Source organism: Thunnus albacares, chromosome 15, assembly GCF_914725855.1.
Source record: "Thunnus albacares chromosome 15, fThuAlb1.1, whole genome shotgun sequence".
Taxonomy (NCBI): domain Eukaryota; kingdom Metazoa; phylum Chordata; class Actinopteri; order Scombriformes; family Scombridae; genus Thunnus; species Thunnus albacares.
Genome location: NC_058120.1, coordinates 5,683,250 through 5,704,770, shown reverse-complemented (window position 1 = coordinate 5,704,770; position 21,521 = coordinate 5,683,250). Strand labels below are relative to the sequence as shown.

The following is a 21,521-nucleotide window of genomic DNA, read 5'->3' as shown; positions in this document are numbered from 1 at the left end:
AAAATGCCCTACAGGATGATTTAACTCCTCAATCAGATCACTAACGGTGCTTTTAAAAGAATGGTTTGACATTTTGAGAAATACATTTACATCCAGGAGATGGTTAGCTTAGCTTAGCACAAAGACTGGAAACAAAGGGAAAGAGTTAGCCTGATTAAATCCAAAGGTCAATTTTATTTAATTTTTACTATGACAAAAACAGTGTAAAAACAACAAGATGTGGTTTTACGGGGGTTATGTGACTTCCTCGAGTCTCTGCTGGTTGCCTGGCAACCTCACAACATTGACAAGACCCCAGGAAGTCACCGTGACTGACTAAATATGAGGGTGGTATCAACTTTTTCATGTAATTCTCTGCAAGAACACGAATAAGCATATTTCCTAAAATGTCGATCTATCCCTCCAAGGACTGGTGAATTTATTTTTACTCTAAGAAATATATGACCCCTAAAGTCTGCTTTTTTATGTCTTGCACAGATACACAAGACCTTCTCAGACATGCAGGAAGTAAAGATTTCATGTTCATCCCCAGTCTACCCTCCTACTTAAATGACACCAGTGGTTTCTTGAAATGTATTTATAGATAATGTACCAGAGCCACGCCTTATGCATGGTGTTGTTTGATGTCCAGCAGTGTTCACTTTTAAGACACAAGGGAAGCTCTAGACTTCACAGGATCATGCCTAATGAAATTAATCCTTACACAGAGCAACTTTGAAACTGAAACTCTGCATTCTTCTGAAGCATGGCAACAAAAAATGGCTACTAACTTTGCCAATATACTGTACGATTAAAGGTTTACCATCCTGGATGCTTGCAGCAGCCCAGTCATGGCCTGATTCATTTATTAACAATGTCTTGAAACTGTGGGAAAGAGACACAGCACTCCCAAAGTTTCATGACTATTTCAAAACACTAGAGATTATCAAGATTATCCTTACTAACAAAAGCAATTCCCTGCACATAGCTGGAACCCAACTACTCTCAAGATGAAAATATCTGAATTTATTGTATGTATAAGTGACATTTTTTTAGGAAGGGGGCAGCAGGCAGGAAACTGGAAACCAGACAAAGAACACCTAATAGACAAGCTGAAGCTATGATAACATGCTCATGCTATATTTTTTAACCTCTTTCATCCACCACTGACATCCAGCTCTGCTGACCTCACCTAACACCGGACCTTTCTACTGCATTTGGAAATTCCTCACAAATCATTACAATATCTAGAAATCTTCCTGCTGGGTATTACTTTGCTCTTACTTTAGCTTTCTGTTTCAGTACAATTATTTCCCCATCAGCCTCTTGTTTTAGTCCCTATTCTACAGCCTGATCATGTGTGTGTGGTGTACTCTGTTCATATGTGTTAAATAGTATTTGGATCCATAGTTTTCTGATTTTTGTCTTCTTCTGATTGGCCAGTAAATCACTTATCACTTTGTTGTTGTTGTTGTTGTTGTTTTTTTTTTTTTTTTTTTTAAATATTCCAGCATTTTTTTTGTCTTGTACAAGACTTTTGTAAGACAATGATCAATTATCAGATGTCTTATTGATGTCTTACCAGAGCTTTTTCATGTGCAATCATGTTGTCTGTAATCTTCTGTAGAAACTTTTAATTTAGTCATGATTGTAGCAACAATGCTTTGTTTGCAACAATGCACAAGTATCAATACCACAATATAAAAACACTTCATTACAAGTAAAAATCCTGCATTTAAAATCCTACTTAAGTAACAGTATATTAGTATTACCAGTTAAATTTAGGGCCAGCCTGATTTCCTGCACAATTAGTACTTTTACTTTAGTATTTTAAGTAGGATTTTAAATGCAGGATTTTTTTTCATTGTGTAACTTATACTTTTACTTAAGTAAAGGATCTAAATACTTTTTCCAACACTGCAGGTCACAGGATCTGATGGGTTACCATATACGGTGTAACACCGGATGTGCTCACTTCTCAATGTGACTTACAGCAGCTAACGTAGCTAACACATTCATGCTGTAATACCGCCTTCAAGAAGTGACTTAAAGTCTACAAAATGTTTCTTACCACCGTTAACTGTAAGTAGTTCACTGTAAATATGCAAAGAGTGAGGTGCATGCATATGTAACGGTTTCTCAAACGTACATTTAACAAACAGTTAGCTTTGGTAGCTAGTTGCTAATTACGTTGTCTATCATTTTGCTTCTATTTAATCAGCTTTATCTCAGTACTTTGTTGCTTCTACGTACATTATGTTGTATCTCAGTATTTTTTTCAATGTCGCCTTCATTGTCAAATGTCACGTTAGTTTCTACAGTTGCTGTTATGGATTCATCGTTTATCCCGAGCTAGCAGCTAACTGTTAGCCTTCCCCTTGAAAATACAGTTAGAACAGTATCCGCTAAACTTTAATCGTGTTATTCTGCGTGATTCATGTACATGTGCTCTGTTCTCTTTCATGTTCCAGTGGCCAAGGCAAAGTCCAAGTAAGTAAAAGTTGTTGATTTTATGAAAATGAAACGTGAAATAGTTCAATATTGATGGTTCCCCATTGTAGCAGAGGGTTGCAGTCATAATAATCTGGACTTGTTCCTGCAGGACGGTGCTGGTGCAGATGATGAGCGCTGCTGGGACAGGTTACTTCTTCAACACCAAGAGGAACCGGCTCAGAGACAAACTGGTGCTGCGCAAACATGATCCATTTGGTAAGACTGACTAGCAGTGTTAGGGCAAACTGTGCACTGCAGATGGAAGATACGCATAGAAGCCCTTTTATTAATCTGTATTGTAAACAAAACAAGAAATGACAATTGACTCCAAATTGCCACCTGTACTTTCAGCATGGCAATAGAAGACCTTGTGTCTAAATCTGCAGAGTAGCAGTAGACTAAGAGATATTTGTCACTAGTAATTGCGAAATTAAATAGCAACAGAAAATCGCACTTTTCAGGCTTATTTGAAAGGATACGGTTTTTTATGGAATATTTTGACATGTCACAAGTAGGAAAAACATAGGTGTATTGATGGCTGTATTACATATACTGTTTCTAATTTGAACATTGCACATTCCCAATCAATAACTTGTGCACCTTTTTTAAAACTCTCTTCACTTAGAATATATTTTTATTCATTCTTTATTATAAAATGTTATTTATATATTTGGTATATTATGGTGGTATATTTTTTACCACCAGTCTTTTGTAGTAGTTGTATTTTTCTTACTTTGTATAGATACTTACCCTCTATTTTTTGATTGTTATGCACTACAACTCTGAGACAAATTCCTTGTATGTGCAGGCCTACTCAGCAATAAATCAGATGCTGATTCTGGTTTAGTTTCAGGGTCCTGGTATTGTGCATGCTGGCTCACTGTCACGCTGTGACACACTTGAATAGAATAGAGCCATCGTTGATGATGTTATTGGTAACATACTGTATGTGCTTTTATCTACTATGTCATGACAAAATGTTTTCTGTGAAGAAGGCCTATTATGTCTAAACTGTTGTGCACTTTTATACTGGTGGCATAGTTGGGAAACTACCTAACTAGATAATCAAGCTCGGGCTGCAACAATTAGTTGAATGACAGAAAATGAACCTGCAACTATTTTGATAATCAAATAATCAAAATAGTTTTTGAAGCAAACATTTGTTGGTTCCAAGTTCTCAAATATGAGAATTGGTGGCTTTTCTTGATCTTGCATTACAGTAAATTTCAAATTTTGGGGTTTCAAACTGTTGGCTGGGTGAAATAAGACATTTGATGACATCACTTTGGGCTCCAGGATGTTGTGACGGGCATTTTCACTGTTTTCTAGACCAAATGATTACCTGAGAAAATAATCAAGATGATCTTGAATGAATCAAAGAATGTCATGTCACTACTATGCATCATGAACCTGGTATGGGCCAGTTGTAAGGGGATGTATCATGTTTCTTATAACATTATGTCTCATCTGAAATAGTTATTGAGGTCTTATGTGCACATATGTTAATATATTGAGCCCAGTGGGAAATATATAACCTGCCCCTTGATATTAGCATTGGGAGCATTCAGCTACAAGCTCAAGTCCCTATTGTCCATTCTCCTTAACAGTATATATGTAATCTATGTGTTATGTATATAAAAAAGTTCTTTTTTTATTCCATTCAAACCCTGTGGCTTGCATTAAAAATCTGCTTTCTGTCTTTGCAGTGAACAAGCACGTCCTATTCTTTGAGAAGAGGAAGATCAAATCGATTTAACAATGCACAGAAAGATATGGACAACAAAAACCTGTGAGGTTTAAACAGACGATTTAATAGTCGTGGATTATACAAGGTGTTCTGCTGACTTGTTTTCAGAGGATTTCCTCCCGGATCTGTCAAAAGGCCTCTACTCTCTCTCGCTGCACCAGGTCATTGATGATGGAAACCTTGATTACCACCCAAAACAAGAAACCACCACTCATGTGTCAAAGAGATGCTATTTATTGGGACCAACACAGCTGTTTTTGTCTGTGTAGTCATGGAATGACATAATTATGGTGCTGCTTTATACAGTATCACTCATTATGCTTCAGTCAAGTGTTGTACATTTTCTATTAGAACTGGGTAACTGTACGTAAACCACTTATGAAACATTGTCTACTTGAGGAAATCAAATAAATTAAGTCAATAATGTGTCGTATAAGTGTTTAGATGCTTGTCTTGTCTGTGTTATAAGTAGGCTTGTTGTCATATAGGCACTATACATATAACTGTTATATTGACAGTCAAATTTAAGTCATGGTCTGCTTTATAAAAAAAACAAAACATTTGTTAGATTTACAATCCTCAGTAGTTTCTGAAGGCAGCACATTTAATAATAAAGTTGTGTTCCCAGTTCAATAAGGCATTCAAGATCATGTCCAGTTATTAGTGTCAGTTTGCTGACTCGCTGCTCTCAGAACAGCTCGGCTGGTAGGTCCTTTTTGAAGGGATAAGACGTCTGTGTGCCGATGGCCTGCACACTCACTACTGCCACTTGATTGGCTCTTCGGGCAACCTCCTCCAGAGGCATTGTGGGATAATGAGCCATGTAAAATGCCAGTGCTCCAATAAAGCTGTCTCCGGCACCCTGGGAAGAAACAATATTGCAACAATGCTTTATTAAATTTTACCTGTGGTGCAAATAGTTCCACTGTGTAGCACAGAGCAGACCTGCTCCATGCTTCTCTATAGGCAGGATCATAAAATATAAAATGAAAGGTACTGAGATCCGGAGCTTCATGATATGGAAGCGACGCTACACACCTACAGTTAAACACACAAGCCCAGGTGTTTTGTTTTAAAATGTTTCATTGTGTGATTTGAAGAGCAGAGGAACGCTGTTGGTAGACATGAAAAGACAAAGTGAGGTTCATTTTTAAAATCAGTGAGCTGTCAGCAGTAGGGGGTGCTATGGCATTTGACAGCTGTTCCAGGTCTTGTTCTGCTGCCTGAAGTCTCAACTAGTTTGTAATGAGTTACTGAATTCTTGGCTGTGTGTGAAAGTGTCTCAGTCAGCTCTTTAAGGGAAACATCTGTTGTATGAGCAATTATATTCTCATAGATTTCATCAGTACCTCATCAGAATAATAAGTAATAATTTAATAATCACAATAAACATGTTAAATGAGGTGGGATATTGTATGATTGTTGTACAACACCCTTTAATATTCAGAAAAGCCAAATATTTTTTACAGAACTAAAAGGAAAGATCAAAAATGGTAAATTAGGTGCATCAACTGTTCAAATGGCTGCCAGACTTGAAAAAAATACCTGACATTGTACTGTGTAATTGCCAAATTAAAGTTAATGAACAAATGAATACCAAAAACCCGGGGTTTCCTAATAGCTTAGTAGCACATGACTGCTTTGTTCATCAACCATCAGTGGTTTCAACCAGAACTGCCAACAGCTCTGGTTTTGGCTATCTGTATGAACAGATAAATCATCCTTTTTCCCTCCTCATCTATTGATAGAGATGGAATGTGCTGTCTACGCCCTGGAGGGGGGTTGGCTAGGATGGGACTCTGAAGGGGGGGGGGGGGGGGGGGGAGGGATCGCTGATGGGAAAAGGCACAATGGTATGTGGCGACACGCTCATGTTTAACCACAAATGGCCCCCCAACGCTGGTTCTCACAAGCCCGCTCCATTAGTCATCACTTCGGCTCTCAAAAGAGTTCATTGCACTCTCCCTTCTGAGCACCTCTGTTGCCCCCCTCCTAACCCCCCTCACCCTGCCAACCTCAAAGTAACCCTTTTGTCTGGGTTTTGCCAGTCAAGAATCTGAGAGAGAAGGTTGTCAGTTGAGTGGGGATGATTCAGTGACATGGGGAAAAAAACATAAACCCTAACCCTGACCCAAGCTGGGCAGAGGGGGGCCATGCCCTGTGATTGACACAGTACTAGAAACAGAGAGGGCCAAACAGGGTCCACAGAAGACGGGGCATGTGGGGGACGAGGTGCAAAAAGCAGAAATTGTTTTGTGTCTCCTATTTATATCTTTTTGGCTAAAATATTATAATTGAAAGCATGTCTTGACCAGTCAGATAACCAATAACAGCAATGTATGAAGAAAAAAAAGTGCTTTTGATTTGACTTTTGAAAAGGGCATTATTGCACTCCACCCCCCACCTTAGGAGTGCACGCTACTGGTGTCACTCCTGGACTGGAGAGATGCTGGAAAAAGTGAGATCAGAGCTAAAACATTTCACAGGCCTGGTGGATTTCCATGTTTAAACCCATGGTGTGTTTATGTCTCCTGTCTGGTAGCTGGGCTGGGCTACAATACAGTGAGGGTTTGGAAATAAGGCTTTGGTGATGCAGTCCCAACGGTTTGGCTCTGGCCTGTTTCCCAGTTCACACGTTGTGGTTGAAATGATGATACCACTCTTGACTGGGGGTTGACGCTTAGGAATTGATGACCAAAGGCGCCCAAGTACAGTGAGGGGGCCAGATTTAGCAACAATGTTTGGTGATAGAAATAAGAACATTTTGGTCTTTATAGTCATGGCAATCAATGATTTTTTGCAACTTACCAATTCTTTTTCCCTTTATGTTTTGAATCACCTGTTGACACTTAAGTAATCTACCACCCAATCCAGCTTTGTCTAGTCAGACTATAACAGGGTGCAGCCAAAACAAGTTTCTGAAAGCTAATACTAGTATTAAGGGCTAAACTTGGCAATAGCAAATATGTCTGTGCTAAACTGGGACAATTATATAAATATTTCCAGGATTAAAAAACAGACAGTATTTACATTTAGAAAATATTTATAGCATTGAAATATTTATGTTGAAACTCATCTATGTGAATAGATGTGATCTGAATTCCCCTCATTAAAATTTCTAGATTTTAATTTCCAGCTGTGTAATTTCAAAAACTTGAAGTTAAGTGTGTAATGTTCACAAATTTAGATAGAAAATGTCCAATATTCAAGAAAGTTAATTCAAATGTCAATTTTTGGACCCCAAAAAAATTCAAGTCAAGTCAAAAAATTAAGTTGCTCAAATGGGATTGGTGAATGTCACGCCTATATTCATGATGCAAATTTCACACTTGAACAGGCTACCAAGATGAGCCACAGAGTCTGAATGCATTAGATCAGCTCTCTGTCCCACCAAGTTACAATCTGTCAACTATACGTCTCAACCTTCAAAAAGAAGGTGAAATTACCGTCTGGAAATTTTAAAGAGGGGAATTCTGACCATATATATCCAGATGGGTGGGTTTCAAAGTAAGATATTTCAAAGCTATAAATTCAGTGGTTTTAAAACTTAAATAGTAGTTAGTATTCATTCAGTTGCTTATAAGATTCAAATCCTTGTGGCCTTTCTTTGACATTCCCATCAGCCTCGGCTGTACTTTGCATTTAGTACTAATTAGCAATTGTTTGCATGCTAACAGGCTAAACTAAGATGGTAAACCTGGTAAACATCAACGTGTTAGCATTGTCATTGTGATCATGTTAGCATGCTGATGTTAGCATTTTGCTTAGTACAGCCTCACAGAGCTGTTAGTGTGGCTATGGAGTCTTCATCGTGTTAGCTTATTTGTGTACATGACTTACTTCTAATATTTCTAATTACAAATGAGTAATCTGTACCCTTAAATTAAAAATTCTTATGCTCCGAGTTACCCCCAAATGCTCCATGCGCATTGTTTTAGTGTACAATAAATGGTAAATCAATAAATACATGTATTATGATAAAAAAAAGAAAATGAGAACTTCTAAGGCTGGATGGCCCAATAACACAAGACTAATGGTACATACAAGAAAAAACGTCACTTTTATATGACTTTGGATATCTTTTTCTACTAAGCCAATACACATCTAAATAAGTACTTCAATGTATTCAATGTATGCGAGTACTGAGAAATGACTGTAAAGAAATCTTGAAATCTTGAAAATTACCAACACAAGACGTGACTCTACCCATCTAAACTTCAAGTCAACTTAAGTGACTGTACGAGCCACCATCCAACCTTTGTGTGTCTTATTAACAACGTCTCCTTCTCTGAGACTGGCATGTGACGCTACTGGATCAACTGAATGAAGCTCAACGAGACTGACAAGCGCTCCCCCCTTCAGCCCCGCTGCCGCTGCCCTCGACACAGTTTGGTGAAGGTTAGATCTGGAGGCCTGTCAATCAAGTGACACAAGCGCTTGCCGCGGATGAGTTGTGATGCTCGTGCTGGTTGGCTCCGTCCGCTACGTCTTGACCTTCGTGCTGTTCCTCTGCCTGTTCTCTGCTGGTACTCAGACTGAAGTTAGAAATTAGGATGGCAGATGTGTTGGTGAAAAGCTCACCAAATTAACAAAGTATGATTTCTGAAGTTCTCTGCAGTTGGATGTTTTTAGAGTGACGATGGAATAAAAGTGAGCTATGGCACTTATTTGCTTTGTGTGAATGAAAGTACTTTCAACCATCTTCCTGGAACCTTTATTTTTCTGGCTCAGTTAAATTCAATTAATCAAAATAATAGCTTTCTAATTTAGAACAGATTAAAATAAAATTACATTCGAATGAGTAAACTGGTCAATTTAACATAACAAGCAAACCTATATAGCTGTTGAAAGCTTTCCAATTTGCAGCTCTGAGTACTTTTGTATTTGGTAGGCTTTCACTGACAGGGATGTGACCTTTTTTAACGCTTCTGACAGCAGCATGAGTGGTGTGTTTGGAATAAATAGAGGAAAAACTGAATAGTTAACACAAGCGGCAATACCCGCCATGGCTGTACAGACAAACAAAGGAGCGCATACAGAAACTCAGTCCAAGTCCATCAACAGAAAATCCAAGGACAAAGACAACAGCAGCACCCACACGGTTTGATTGACAAGTGATCTTTGTAAAGTGCAGCTCAGAGACACCACAGCAATGAGTGCTAAACACCAAAGATATACAGAAAAACAGCACATATAGAAAAAGCAGATCTCAGATAGAGCTCCACACTGCATGTCTTTCATGTTGCAGAGTTTGCGGCGCCCACTGAACCTTTGGAGCCTCCAGAACCTGTGACTGTGTTTCTCACCCAGAAGCCTCCCGCAATCTCGACTCCCATATTGGTAGAACAGATGGAGCTATGTGCAGTTAACTCCTGAAGCCTACAGCCTTTGTCAATGAAAGGCACCCTAGGGAGAGCAAAGACCAACTCGAGGGCAGCATTGACTCACAGTGGCTTCCACGTCCGGAAGCTTCCAGTATGACTTGCAAACAGCCGGGGACAACTCCTCTGAAGTAACGAGGAAGGAAGCTTCAGAGATTAAAAACACATTTAATTGGACCAATTAGACCTTTTACATCTTTGATGCATTTGCAGTGATTTGTCTTTGTCCTCTTTCACCCTTTTGTGTGTAATACTGATCGACATGACGATGCAAGAAACACTGGCAGAGGACCGGCCTAACATCTGGGTTGCTAAACAGCAGCTGCTGGAGCATGTGTGATCCATTAAAACATGGTGATGTGGCAGTTTTCTCATTGTGTCATACTGACAAAGTTTGCAGGGATAAGGAATGCAGTGCTCAGGAGGTATTCCCTTACCTTTGGCTTCCTGGAAGGAATCATACCATTGGTCCTTACACGTCTCCAGTCATGAGAGAAGACTGGGAACAATTTGACTGTACAGACCCACCGTACAGCTGTAATGTCTGGTTTAGACAGTACTGTCTACCTTTCGCCGTACACAGTGGACCTCCCGGAACAGTGGAAACCAAGGCCACCCACGTCCTGCTGGGGCTAAAAGGCACTGGGTGTGTGTTTGTGTGTGTACTATAGCCTCATCTAACTGTCCACACAAAACAGCCAAGGCTCTGATCTCAGTGAGGGAAGCCTGCACTCAATTTAAGACAAAAGGGAGACATGGATAAAGGGGGAGCCACAGTAGATGAGTGGCTTTGCTTTGTTATTCATCCAGATTCATGACCCTGACTCAGCCCATAATTGCTCATGCCATGTAAAATGTGTTATTCAGGCAGTTGCAGGAGGAGCAGAGTGCTTCAGATGATGACAGAGTTACAGTCGGAGGAAGCTAAATGATTTAGCCACCATATTGACACATCATTAACAAAGCTAGATCAATCAAAGGATTCAAAACAACCAAATGCTTCCGAATAAGAACAGTAAAAGTTGTATTTGTGATTGTTCCAATCAGTAGCACGTCATGCTACCCATGGCGCCCAGCTGAGCAGTAGCCTAGCTAAAATAGCAAGAAACCGCAAGTGACTCATTGTGTTGATATCGAAGAATTGCAGCCTGTAATACTGCCTCAATTCACAGTCTGATACTAGTGAAAATAGAGCAAATCCTGGTGCTGACAAGCTTGGGGCCAGTCTTTGAAAGACATTCCTGTCACTACTGCTAGAGATAGAAAAAAAACACAATCAAAGTAATCGTAACATAAGAGGTAATCATAACTAAGAGGCCTGTGTTACCAGAACTGGCTCAAAGAGGTGAATAATGATCTTGATAACAACCTGTTGTTTTTTCCTCTCCAGTAAAAAAAGAAAAGGGCCTTACTGGAAGAGGGATTATGATGTCCAAAAGAGTTAAACACTCCAGAATTTATGGGCCCATCAAAGAACAGAAGGGGTGGGGTGAGAGTGTGTGTGTCTAAGTGGGGGGACATACAGCAGGCCCGACCACAGCAAGGCTGCGCAGCTTTCTGCTGACTGATGCAGGCCCAAGAGGTGAGTCATGGGAGAAGAGCGGAGGGGGGTGTTGGGTAAATTCTCCTCTCCTGGGGGCTACTGGGAAGCGGGGAGAGTGAAGACGGTGAACAAGGGTAGTTATGTGTGTCTGCTTCGAAATGTGGGGCCACGGAGGAGGTCACCCACCGTTCAAGAAAGCGAGCCCTTTGTTCCTGAGATGCCAGAGTGACCTGGGATTACAAGTAGATGCTGCTGTTTAGTTCAGCTGCAGCTCCTTTAGAGTGTGTCTGCAAACATACACACACTCAAGTCTAACTTTTTACTACCTTTATTCTTTGCTTCTTCCTCACTTTCACAAGGTCTGATATGGGTTTCATGTAAAGCTATGACCGCATGCTTGCAATTGTTTAACTCCAGTTTTTACTAGACTGCATGATGAACAGCTTTTGGAAATTATAGCACAATAAAAGTTCCTAGGGGAACTATTGAGTAAAAGAATCCATTACACAAACAATTAAAAGCCTTTAATTCAAACATGGTAAGCACAAAGAGGTGATTAACACCTCTGTGTGATGACGTACTTGGTTGGTAGAACACAGGGTGCACAAAACCCTCAGAGACAGGAAATGCAAACATCTAGCTGAGGCTCCTGTGACGAAAACAAGCCACAGAGGCCGGTGTGAAATGAGTCAAGCACTGCTGGCCTCTTTTAAAGATTAGAATCAGGGAGGGGAAACAGACCATGGTCACCACATCCCCAATGATCTTAAATCGTTCCACTCGAGCAAAAGACAGATCAGTAGCTCAGAGAACCAACAGTTCATTGGCCTATGATGAATGGACAGATTAAGGTTGTATGTGACAAAGCTTTGTTATGGAAAAGCAAAGTGGAATCTGAGGATGTTCTGTGAAAAATGATCTGTTCCTCTGTTATTGCTGTAAAGGACCATTTTTAAAAAATTCCTTTCAGTCTTTGCATGACAGTCAGAAGTAGGCACAATTGCATAATTTTCCACCTAAAACATTTTTTCCTTTCACTAATATAGTTAGTGCCATTACCTTCTTGTCAACCATCACCCATTACTAAAATGGAAAAAAGTGATTTCTGTAATAAAAAATTCTTATCACTTGAGGGATGAAATTAAACATGGTAAAGGATATTACTAACCCTCCCCAAAAGTAACAATTTGCTTATTTACTCCTTTACATCGTTGGAAGTTGAATATCTATCAAATTTTGACATTAAATGATGAAGATGAAGGTACCACCTGGGGCAGTGAGAGACTATGATGGGCATTTTCACTATTTTCTGACATTTTATAAGTTAAATGACTAATCAAATAATTTTGCAAAACAGGTAAGAAATGAATCCATAATTAAAACAAGATTAAGAGTCTAAAGCCATGCTAGTGGCTCTGTGAGGCTGTACTTAGGCGCAGCGGTGGTTTGAGCTAAAGTTAGCATGCTAATGTGGTCACAACGACAATACTAATATGCTGATGTTAACATCATTGACATTGGGAATACAGTGGAAACTACTTATAGTGATCACGGTTACAGTGATCAACCGCTTGTATGGATCAAAAAGCTCGGGACAGAATCATTCATATACAAATGCTGTTTAAATAATTTGCTTATAGTAATCAAGTAGTCTGCTTGCAGTGCTCATTTTGGGTTTTTTAATATATGAAAACATATGGAAGTTTTTTTTTAAAACTACTATAATTCGATTTTTTAAAAATTTTATTCCCATGGTACACATTTGATATGCAGCACCATTACTGCCTCGCGGCAACCCGTCTGCTTCCAGCTGCTAACCTCTCTCTCTCTTTCTATTGTCTTTTTTAAAATGAGTCGGGAAGTCGTCAGCAAAGCCTAACTTTACTTTTAACGTTATCAAACAAAGAGAAATGTCCTTCCCTCTTCCTAGTAATGTTTTTGTCTTCCTTCATGGCAGGGTTGTACAGCGTTACAGGTAGCATTTCTCCGAAAATTGATTCTGGTTCAACTTTCTTGTTGCAACGCCCATCCCTACAGCCTAAACGCAAAACCTGTCTGCTTCCAGCTGGTTACCTGAGGCTGGTGCTGCGTGCACGCTGAAATCGTGACGGGAGAAAAAAAGTCATTTTCTCTCAATGAAAAACAGAGTCTCCTTGAAGCTCATGACAAACTGCCAAAAAACGAGCCAACGAGACACAGCACTTGAATGAATGAAGCGTTTCAAAACTATTTTGAAACAGTACTTTATACTCATGTAATAAATATAAAAATGTCAATTAGATGGTATTTTGCATGAAAAATAAAGAAAGTTATAATAGTCATTAGCTTATAGTGATCAATTTGACTTGGACGGATGTGATCACTATAAACTGTTTCCACTCTGTTAGTTTTGCAGGTATTTAATCTTACAAGTTTTGGACAAACTGAAATTTTTTACTTGATTTGGGTTAGATGAGAAGTTAAACAATCACCAAAAATTGCAATTCATCCTAAGGGGAACATGAGTTTCTGAACCATATTTCATGGCAAGAGACATCTCATCCAAAACCACAAATGTCAACCTCATCGTGGTGCTAGAGGAAAAGTCAGGGCCATGAATGTCTGTACAAAATTGATTAGCAATCCATCCAATAGTTGCTAAGATATATCAGTTTGGAAATTAAAAAAAAAATGTTTTAAATCACACGATTAATTGAATAATTGAAGAAATAATTATCAAATTAAATATTCTTTATATCCTTACCGTAGTGTCCACTGCTTTGACTTTCGTTGTTGGAACATGTTTAGCGGTAGACTCCTTTGCCTTGAGCACCACGCAGCCTTGGGGTCCCAACGTGATGATGACTGACCCACAGCCTCGCTTCAGCAGCTCCTGCCCGGCCCGAGATGCTTCCTCCACATTAGCTACTGAGGAACCAGTAAGCAGCTCAGCCTAGACGGAGACAGCAGGAGAGAAGCAGAGTTAATCATGTCAGACATCTTGTACAATCATATCCACAACACACTCTTTTTTTTTTTTTTTTTTACAAAGCATAGGATGATCATGGGACACTATTTCTTTGACTTTTTGTCTAAACCAGTGTCTTTTTTTTCTTTTAACTGGGAGCCAAGTTAATCAGAGGTTAGGAATTAAAATTAAAGATACGGCAAAACCAGCAGCGGTGTGGGATACTGGGAGGATAAATAAAGACCTGCATTATGGAAATTCCCCAAGGCAAAAACCCTGCACCACAGACTGCGTGTGACATGCAAGATATCAAAGCAATGTCTTGAGTTTTTGCTTTCCTTTAAAAAAAAAAATCTAATCAAAAATAAAAGCTTGTTTCATGCCTCTAATGAACACGGTTAAATATATCACAGTCATTTACTATGTCTAAGGAACCCTAATCAGTAGTCCGTTACTAGTCTATTGCCTACTTGCTTTAGTTTACTGTTTCCTATTAACAGTTCTGGTGTGAGTCAGCTGTAATTACACATTGACCGTGGTCAGCCAGACTCATAAAACAAACACAGTCTGTTAAGGATTCGTCAGCAGTCTGTGGGCCAAAGACTTTCAAAGAGAATATCCTCTGACTACTCTGGTTCATCTGGATCCAAAATGACTAAACAGTGACAAAGCAGGACTCAACAGCTGATGTTTGAGGAACTTCAAGGAAACTAAGAACCACAGCAGTTCTTCCACAATAAGGGGCATTCTTGAAAAAGAAGATACACAATATTATTGTCTGGAGTTTAAAGGAAAATGTGCAGCAAGTTTATTTTAAAGCACGACAGGAGCTTTACAGAATATACAAGGATACCAATTACTGTATTTTGATGATATAATTATACACCATATATCAGACAATTTTTAGATTAAATAGCATAAAGTATCTAAAATTATATTTTTACCATTCATGCCCATTTTTATTGATTGACTGGAATTACTTGATCGGACCTGCAAGCCACTAAACAAATAAAAAATCCAGCTTTTAATCAAATTTTTATTACAGTATTTTATGATTGATTTGGCTCTATTTTCACAACAACAAAGTTTCAATGTGCTAAACTGCTTATTGAAAGAGACAAATTGACTTGCTAAATTCTTACCTTTATACACAAAAGTGAAAAACACTAAATCACATGCTCAGTCCTCAGAATACAGACATCTGATATTAGCACACATTAGCACATGTTGATTGGTAAGTTTACAGATCATTGAATCTATGCAAAATGTGACTGTAAATTTCTCCGTAGCATTGCAACAACTGATAATCACTTCACTGCTAAAAGAAAAAAACAAAGGAATTGATTATGTATTGAGTGTTTGTTAGAGTAGTGTGAATTGTGGTTTAATGTTAAGTGTGTTTTTCAGCATTAGAGTATTACTGTATTTTAGATGATTACAGTAAGATTGCAAGTGGTTGAAATATCTAAGGACACTAAGGTAATGTGTGAAAAAGTTTACTTTGGAGAAAGTAAACTGATGCAGTCCAGTCACAATCTTCATTTTGTCTTTTATGAATGGACTCTATCATCTACAGTATATTTACAGTGATACGGCATGTTCGATAAATAATTCTTTCTCTGCATCATTTCAAAAACACATTTTTTCCCATCACTATGAGTAATATTTTGAGGAAACGAACGCTGCAGACTCTGTTTTAATGATAACTGAGTAACAGTTTAACAGCATTATTTGATAATGACAATTATATTTTGTAATGCAAAAATGATGAAAAGTCAGTGATAAACATAAATAATGTGATGACCCTCCAATAAACTGAAATTGAAACTGATAAAAACAGCTTGATATTATATATTTCATATTTCAATTTTGAGGCCAATTTTGTTTTCAGAGTTTTTTAAAATTTGAACTCTGCTGTGCTAATTGAGCCAAAGAAATTGTAAAATACTGTCATATATAATTTTTACTATCTGAATATTTATCTTGTATGGTTACTTTACTGTTTTTGTTTTTCTTTTCCTTCTCCCTTTTTTGTTTTTACACACAAATGCATATAGACAGACACAGCCCACTCACACACACTCTCGCACGTAGCACAAATGTGGTGGAACGTCTGATTTTACTCTCGTAACGTACAACATTCTGTCTTTTATTAATTTATTCTTTTTGCTTTGTTTTGTCTCCTATGTCTTATTTTGGACTTATTATATTATTGTAATTAAACTAATTAAAAAAAAGAGATTATACTAAAACTGTAAAAAATAAATTACCTGCTATGAAATAAATAATAAATAAATTACTGCTGCAACTTCTATCCTATCTTGAACAAGAGAAAAAAACATTTTGAATACCTTTGAAAGTATTACATTTTGTTCATAAAACTGTGCATGGAAAACATGTGAGTGTTTTAAAAAATCCTGTAATGTGACTAATTGAAATCCAAGTGATTTTACGTGTGATCATCAGGAACTTGAATGGATGACACATTGTGATTTCTATTTTAGATTGGACTTCCTCTCTACAAATATCAGCAGTTTGGAAAACGTAGAAGCATAAAAAAATGTCATCGTTACTCTACACTGCTATATCATGCTTCTGTGAAAATGTGTGAGATCCCTTTCAGATTGGTAAATGATAGAAACGTGGATCCATTCCGGCACGTGAGGTCCTCAGGTGGACATCAAAGATAATTCCCCTCACTATAAAGCAATTCAGTAGCGTATGTGGGCTGAGGATCAAAGAGTGCCTGCACTTTGTCATCCTTAAGCCCCTCTATCACCCCCCCCACTCCCCAAACCCCCCTTAACCTGAGCATGGTACAGTGAGACCACACACAAACATACAGACACAAACACACACCTGTACATAATGCATGCCAGCTAACCTCACAGGGGAGGGTCACGGCACGGTTGACACCAGTGTTGAATGAGGGTCTGAGGATCCGATCCTCCTTGTTTTTTGTGATCTGTCAAAGTGAACAATGACCTTGGACAGTTCAAAAATAAACCGCAGAGTGTATCAGTGCTTTTAGAGCCCGCAGCCACCCTGGTGCTGTCGGATGCCAAAAGAGAAAAAGAGCTGTTTTGTTAGTCATCAGCTTCACACTAGGGCAGGGAATCAATCTACCTCCCTCTGTGTACAAGAATATGAGAAAGTTGAATTATGTGTCTCTGTATGTGTGTGTATGCATCATACACACACACAAGTGTACACACAAGTGGGTAAAGCATATGCAGTATTATATTGTTCACTTGGTGGGTGTATTTCCAAGAATGTGTATATTTAGACACATTTCCAGGGGGTGGAAATAATGTGCTGTCATTACAGTAATTTTGTGTATTTATATTTTTAACATGCAGTTTTCACTTTTGCTGTACCCAAAGTTTAGTATGTTCAAGTTTAAAATGTATGTCATTATTTATTATTTCAGCAAATCTTACTCTTGCACCTGTAAATGAGTAACTTTATATTGGTGTATTTTGAGTTTTTTCTATTGAATTAGTTGGTCAAGTACAGTATAATTTGACCAAAGCCATTTACATTACTGTATTTTCTGACCTTTTCAGGTCCTCATTAGCATTACAGCATACACTGTTTGAGGAGGAAAGTGGGCCTGGTAATAAGTCCTAGTCATTTTTTGATTTTTGATTACATAAATGGACACTCAAGAATCTGGTTCAATCCAGTTTCAGCGAGCAATGCAGCAAGAAACATTAGGTCACAGAGCATATAATCATAATTTAAGATTAAATGTACCAATAAAAAATTATGCTCCTAATTTACAGGAACTAGATTTATACCTACTGGAAGTACTTTTTATGCAAAAGTGAAGAATTATATGAATTCAAAAACTGAACCATGTGTACTGCAAAGGTAAAAATTTGCCTTTTAAAAAATATTCATATTCAGAAAAATTCAGTGATGAATTGCTGTGATGAGGCATTAAGAGTATGGTATGGAGTGTTATTTTGCTTTTGGCTGTTGAGGCTCATAGGTACAGTAGTTTTTTTTTATGAAAGTATGTTTTAATATTATAATTAATTGTCATATTATAATGCTGTAATCAATTACACAGATGGTTCGTGTGTATAGTGGTGGAGGAAGTATTCAGATCCTTTACTAAAGTAAAAATACAAATACTAACATATAAAAATACTTAATTACAAGTAAAAGTCCTGCATTTAAAATCCTACTTAAGTAAAAGTACAGAAGTATTATCAGCTAAAGTTACTTAAAGTATTAAAAGTAAAAGTACGTGTTTTCCACAAAATCGGTCCATTACTGATATACAGTATATACATATTATAGTTACTAAGTATTATATTTAAATGACATTATATTATTAATATAATATTATTTATTATATATATTGGGCCCCTCCAAAGGGTCACCAGAGGGGTTGTGAGATGATTGATGGGAGAGGAAAAAGAAATAACAAGGTGATACACAATTTGTATTCTTTTATCTTTTTGTGAAATATTGTTGAAATGTTCTTGATTTTATCGAGTGTATCCTTTTTGGACCGGAAATGGCTGTTGATGACATGAAACCATGTAAGAAGGGAAAATGTCTCTTCAGTGGAACCACAAACAACTCACAGATATCTGAAACATGACTAAGAGCTCAAACTAGATTGCTTTTTTGTAAGGGGTCACAGGCCAAAAGGATTGGGATCCACTGGTTTCATCTTTAATAATGTGTTGTATTTTAGAAATTTATTATGTGTGTTTTTTATTGTAAAATCTAAATCTGAAAAATAACTAGTGACTAAAGCTGTTGAATTAAGGTAGTGGAGTAAAAAAAAATTCCCTCTGAAATATAGTGGAGTGGAAGTGTCAAGTAGAAGAAAATGGATATACTCAAATGAAGTACAAGTACCTTAAGTACAATTTTAAGTACATAGTAAAATTTACTTGAGTAAAATTACTTACTAAGAGTTACATTCCACCATTGCCTGTGTGGAAACCATTAGTCAACCGCCTACTTCTCTTTTCTATAAACTGTAACATTGATGCTAAAATGTATCCATGTTTGTAGCTTATTTAATAAATACTTGCAGTTTTAAAACAAAGTCTGCTCACAAGAGGTTCTGCCCAAAAAAATCAAGGCCCTTTGCTTTGATAAAATGCACAAATTCAAAAATTTTATTTTTGGTGGCTATATGATTAGAAACAAGACTTAAACATATTGACCACAAATCAAGCAAATACTATATATATATCATACTTCATCACAGATGATAATTTGTGCAGCTTGCTTGTTGACTGAACACTGTCAAAGACAATCACAACAAAAAAAACCCACTGTATTTAACATATTGCACTTTAAAGTCGCTACTCAGTTGCAGTAACAATAGGAACAAGCAACAATGTACTGAATTTGAAATTTGAGTTTTTAATTTTTTATCATAGACTGAAAAATGCCTCTTTAACAGTTTAACACTGAAAAAAATGCTGTACAAGCGCCAGTAAATGTGTGGGATACTTTTGTGCTCTTTCCATTCCGGCACACTGCATAATATATTAACATGACTGTACCTCCATGACCTGACACTCTTTAAAAAAAAAAAAAAAAAAAAGAAAAAGACATGTGCTTTCGTCAACTCTCCCTTTCATGTTCCCACACCTGGCTACAGCATCTCTCCACCCTGCATCACCACATCAAATAGAGGCTCCAGGGCAAACTCACATCCACTTTATCCCCAAGGGGGAGGCTGACTCAGCCAAAGAGCACATCTGCCCTGTTGTTTTTACTACGATTCCCATCTATCCCTGCCCCTGTCGCTCATCTGTCATCGGCTGACAGTCAAGCCGTGAGGTGCCATTACTGACTTACTTACTCCCCTCTTCATACCAGAGAGTTTACATGTATAGCTAAAGGCTACAGTGGTGCTATTGATGTGCTGGTGGGGGTCATGACCCAGGAGGTAAAGTTGAGTCAATGTGAAAAGCTGTGTGTATGTGTGGGTACTCATAACATCTCAAACCTCTGATCTTTATCTTTTACAGAAGAGGATAATTTTTTTTTTTTTTTTACCTATGCATGACTTAGTGTCACACAAGTTTTCCACTGTTACTAATTGTTGATTGGACATATTTAAAGTGCATCACGTGTTGATTTTAACAATCATGAGTTAACTGACTGTTCACTAAACTCCTCCTTCAAACAATTGTCAAATTATAGCTTAGCAACAGTAACCTAGCACGGCAGGCCTATCTCTCCACATGCTGGAGTGGTGTGCATGAAGTTGTAGTCAGAGAGATATTTCACAGTGAGTTTATCTGCTATAATGTAAGCTGCAATCATTAGCATGTACAGATAACTAGCTTACATTGGTAACCAGCTTTTTTATTTTAAAGGTCAATGAGCATATATATAACTAACTACATTAGTTTGTTAAATTACAGGTTTAATTAACAAAGCCCAGTTCACAACTAGCACATCCACTGTGATACAATTAGCAACTTTGTCCTGCTCTATATTAGAATTTGGTAAGTTTAAGCTCCAGCAACCTTCGCTAACCTTACTTGAGACAGCATTAACACATTGGTTAGTCCTCATTCTAAAAGCCTTTTCTCTTGTAACGTTAAAAGTGAAACATACTGTTTGCAACTATGAAGAAGTAAGCTAAGCAGCCAAAAGGGTTATGATAGAACTAAATAATTTTTTCTTTTCACTTATATGGCTAACTAGCTCTACACTGAAATACAAGAAAAATGTTGTTTCTTTATTTCCATGTCCTGTACATGCATCATCAACCAGTGAGGAAGTCAGCTGGACAAAACCTTTTCAAAGAACTCATGGTGCTAACGTTAGCTTAATTAGCCAGTTAGCTACAGCCGATAAAAATCCACTGGTGAGTCATTTCAGCCGAAAAAAATCAATGGTTCCTTGCTAGAAATCATGTTTCTTGCCTACCTGTGTGTAAAATCAATAACCTTTTGTTTGAAAAATGACTAAGAATTCAAAGTGGTAAATCTGCCACCGTTATCACCCTAACTTGCGAGTGTATACTGCTGGAAGTAGCCATTAGAAGATGGGTACACTGTGGTCATAAAGGGATGGACATGGTCAACAGCAATACTCAGGTAGACTGTGGCATTTAAAAGATGCTCAACTGGTAAGGGGCCCGGAGTGTACCAAGAAAATATCCTCCACACCATTACACCACCACCACCATCCCAGTAGATCAGCAGTTTCTGAAATACTCAAACCAGCCCGTCTGGCACCAACAACCATGCCATGTTAAAAGTCACTTAAATCACCTTTGCACCCCATTCTGATGTTTGGTTTGAACTTCAGCAGATCATCTTGACCATGTCTACATGCCTGAATGGATTGAGTTGCTGCCACATGATCGGCTGATTAGGTATTTGCATTAACGAGCAACTGAACAGGTGCACCCAATAAAGTGTGTGTGCGTATGTGTGT

The 21,521-nt window shown here is 37.9% G+C and overlaps 2 protein-coding genes across 5 annotated transcripts in view; one reads left to right on the top strand and one right to left on the bottom strand.

Moving 5' to 3' along the window:
* Nucleotides 1-1,927: 1,927 nt before the first annotated feature.
* On the top strand, nt 1,928-4,645 carry mrpl33 (mitochondrial ribosomal protein L33). 2 transcript variants are annotated; one of them, XM_044374062.1, is made up of 4 exons: nt 1,928-2,061; nt 2,451-2,469; nt 2,582-2,688; nt 4,179-4,645. In XM_044374062.1, exons 1-4 carry the CDS (start codon nt 2,040-2,042, stop codon nt 4,226-4,228), a joined length of 198 nt encoding a protein of 65 aa, XP_044229997.1. In that variant the 5' UTR covers nt 1,928-2,039; the 3' UTR covers nt 4,229-4,645. The 2 variants fall into 2 exon arrangements, with proteins under 2 accessions (XP_044229997.1, XP_044229996.1); XM_044374061.1 differs by lacking the exon at nt 1,928-2,061 and having other exon boundaries at nt 2,402-2,469.
* Nucleotides 4,489-21,521, bottom strand: part of rbks (ribokinase) — a 40,686-nt gene continuing 23,653 nt past the window's right edge. For all 3 annotated transcript variants that reach the window (XM_044374059.1, XM_044374060.1, XM_044374058.1), the window contains exons 8-9: nt 13,887-14,075; nt 4,489-5,081 (exon numbers count right to left, since the gene is read on the bottom strand). In XM_044374059.1, the coding sequence (XP_044229994.1) occupies nt 4,908-5,081; nt 13,887-14,075 (363 nt within the window). In that variant the 3' untranslated portion in view covers nt 4,489-4,907. The remainder of the gene's footprint in view (nt 5,082-13,886; nt 14,076-21,521) is intronic.

What these genes read in the sequence shown, in the direction of transcription:
- mrpl33 (XM_044374061.1), top strand. Translation starts at nt 2,417, where the DNA reads ATGTACATGTGCTCTGTTCTCTTTCATGTTCCAGTGGCCAAGGCAAAG. An exon ending in GTGGCCAAGGCAAAGTCCAA is followed by an intron (nt 2,470 to 2,581) that starts GTAAGTAAAAGT and finishes TTGTTCCTGCAG; the next exon opens with GACGGTGCTGGTGCAGATGA. An exon ending in GCGCAAACATGATCCATTTG is followed by an intron (nt 2,689 to 4,178) that starts GTAAGACTGACT and finishes CTGTCTTTGCAG; the next exon opens with TGAACAAGCACGTCCTATTC.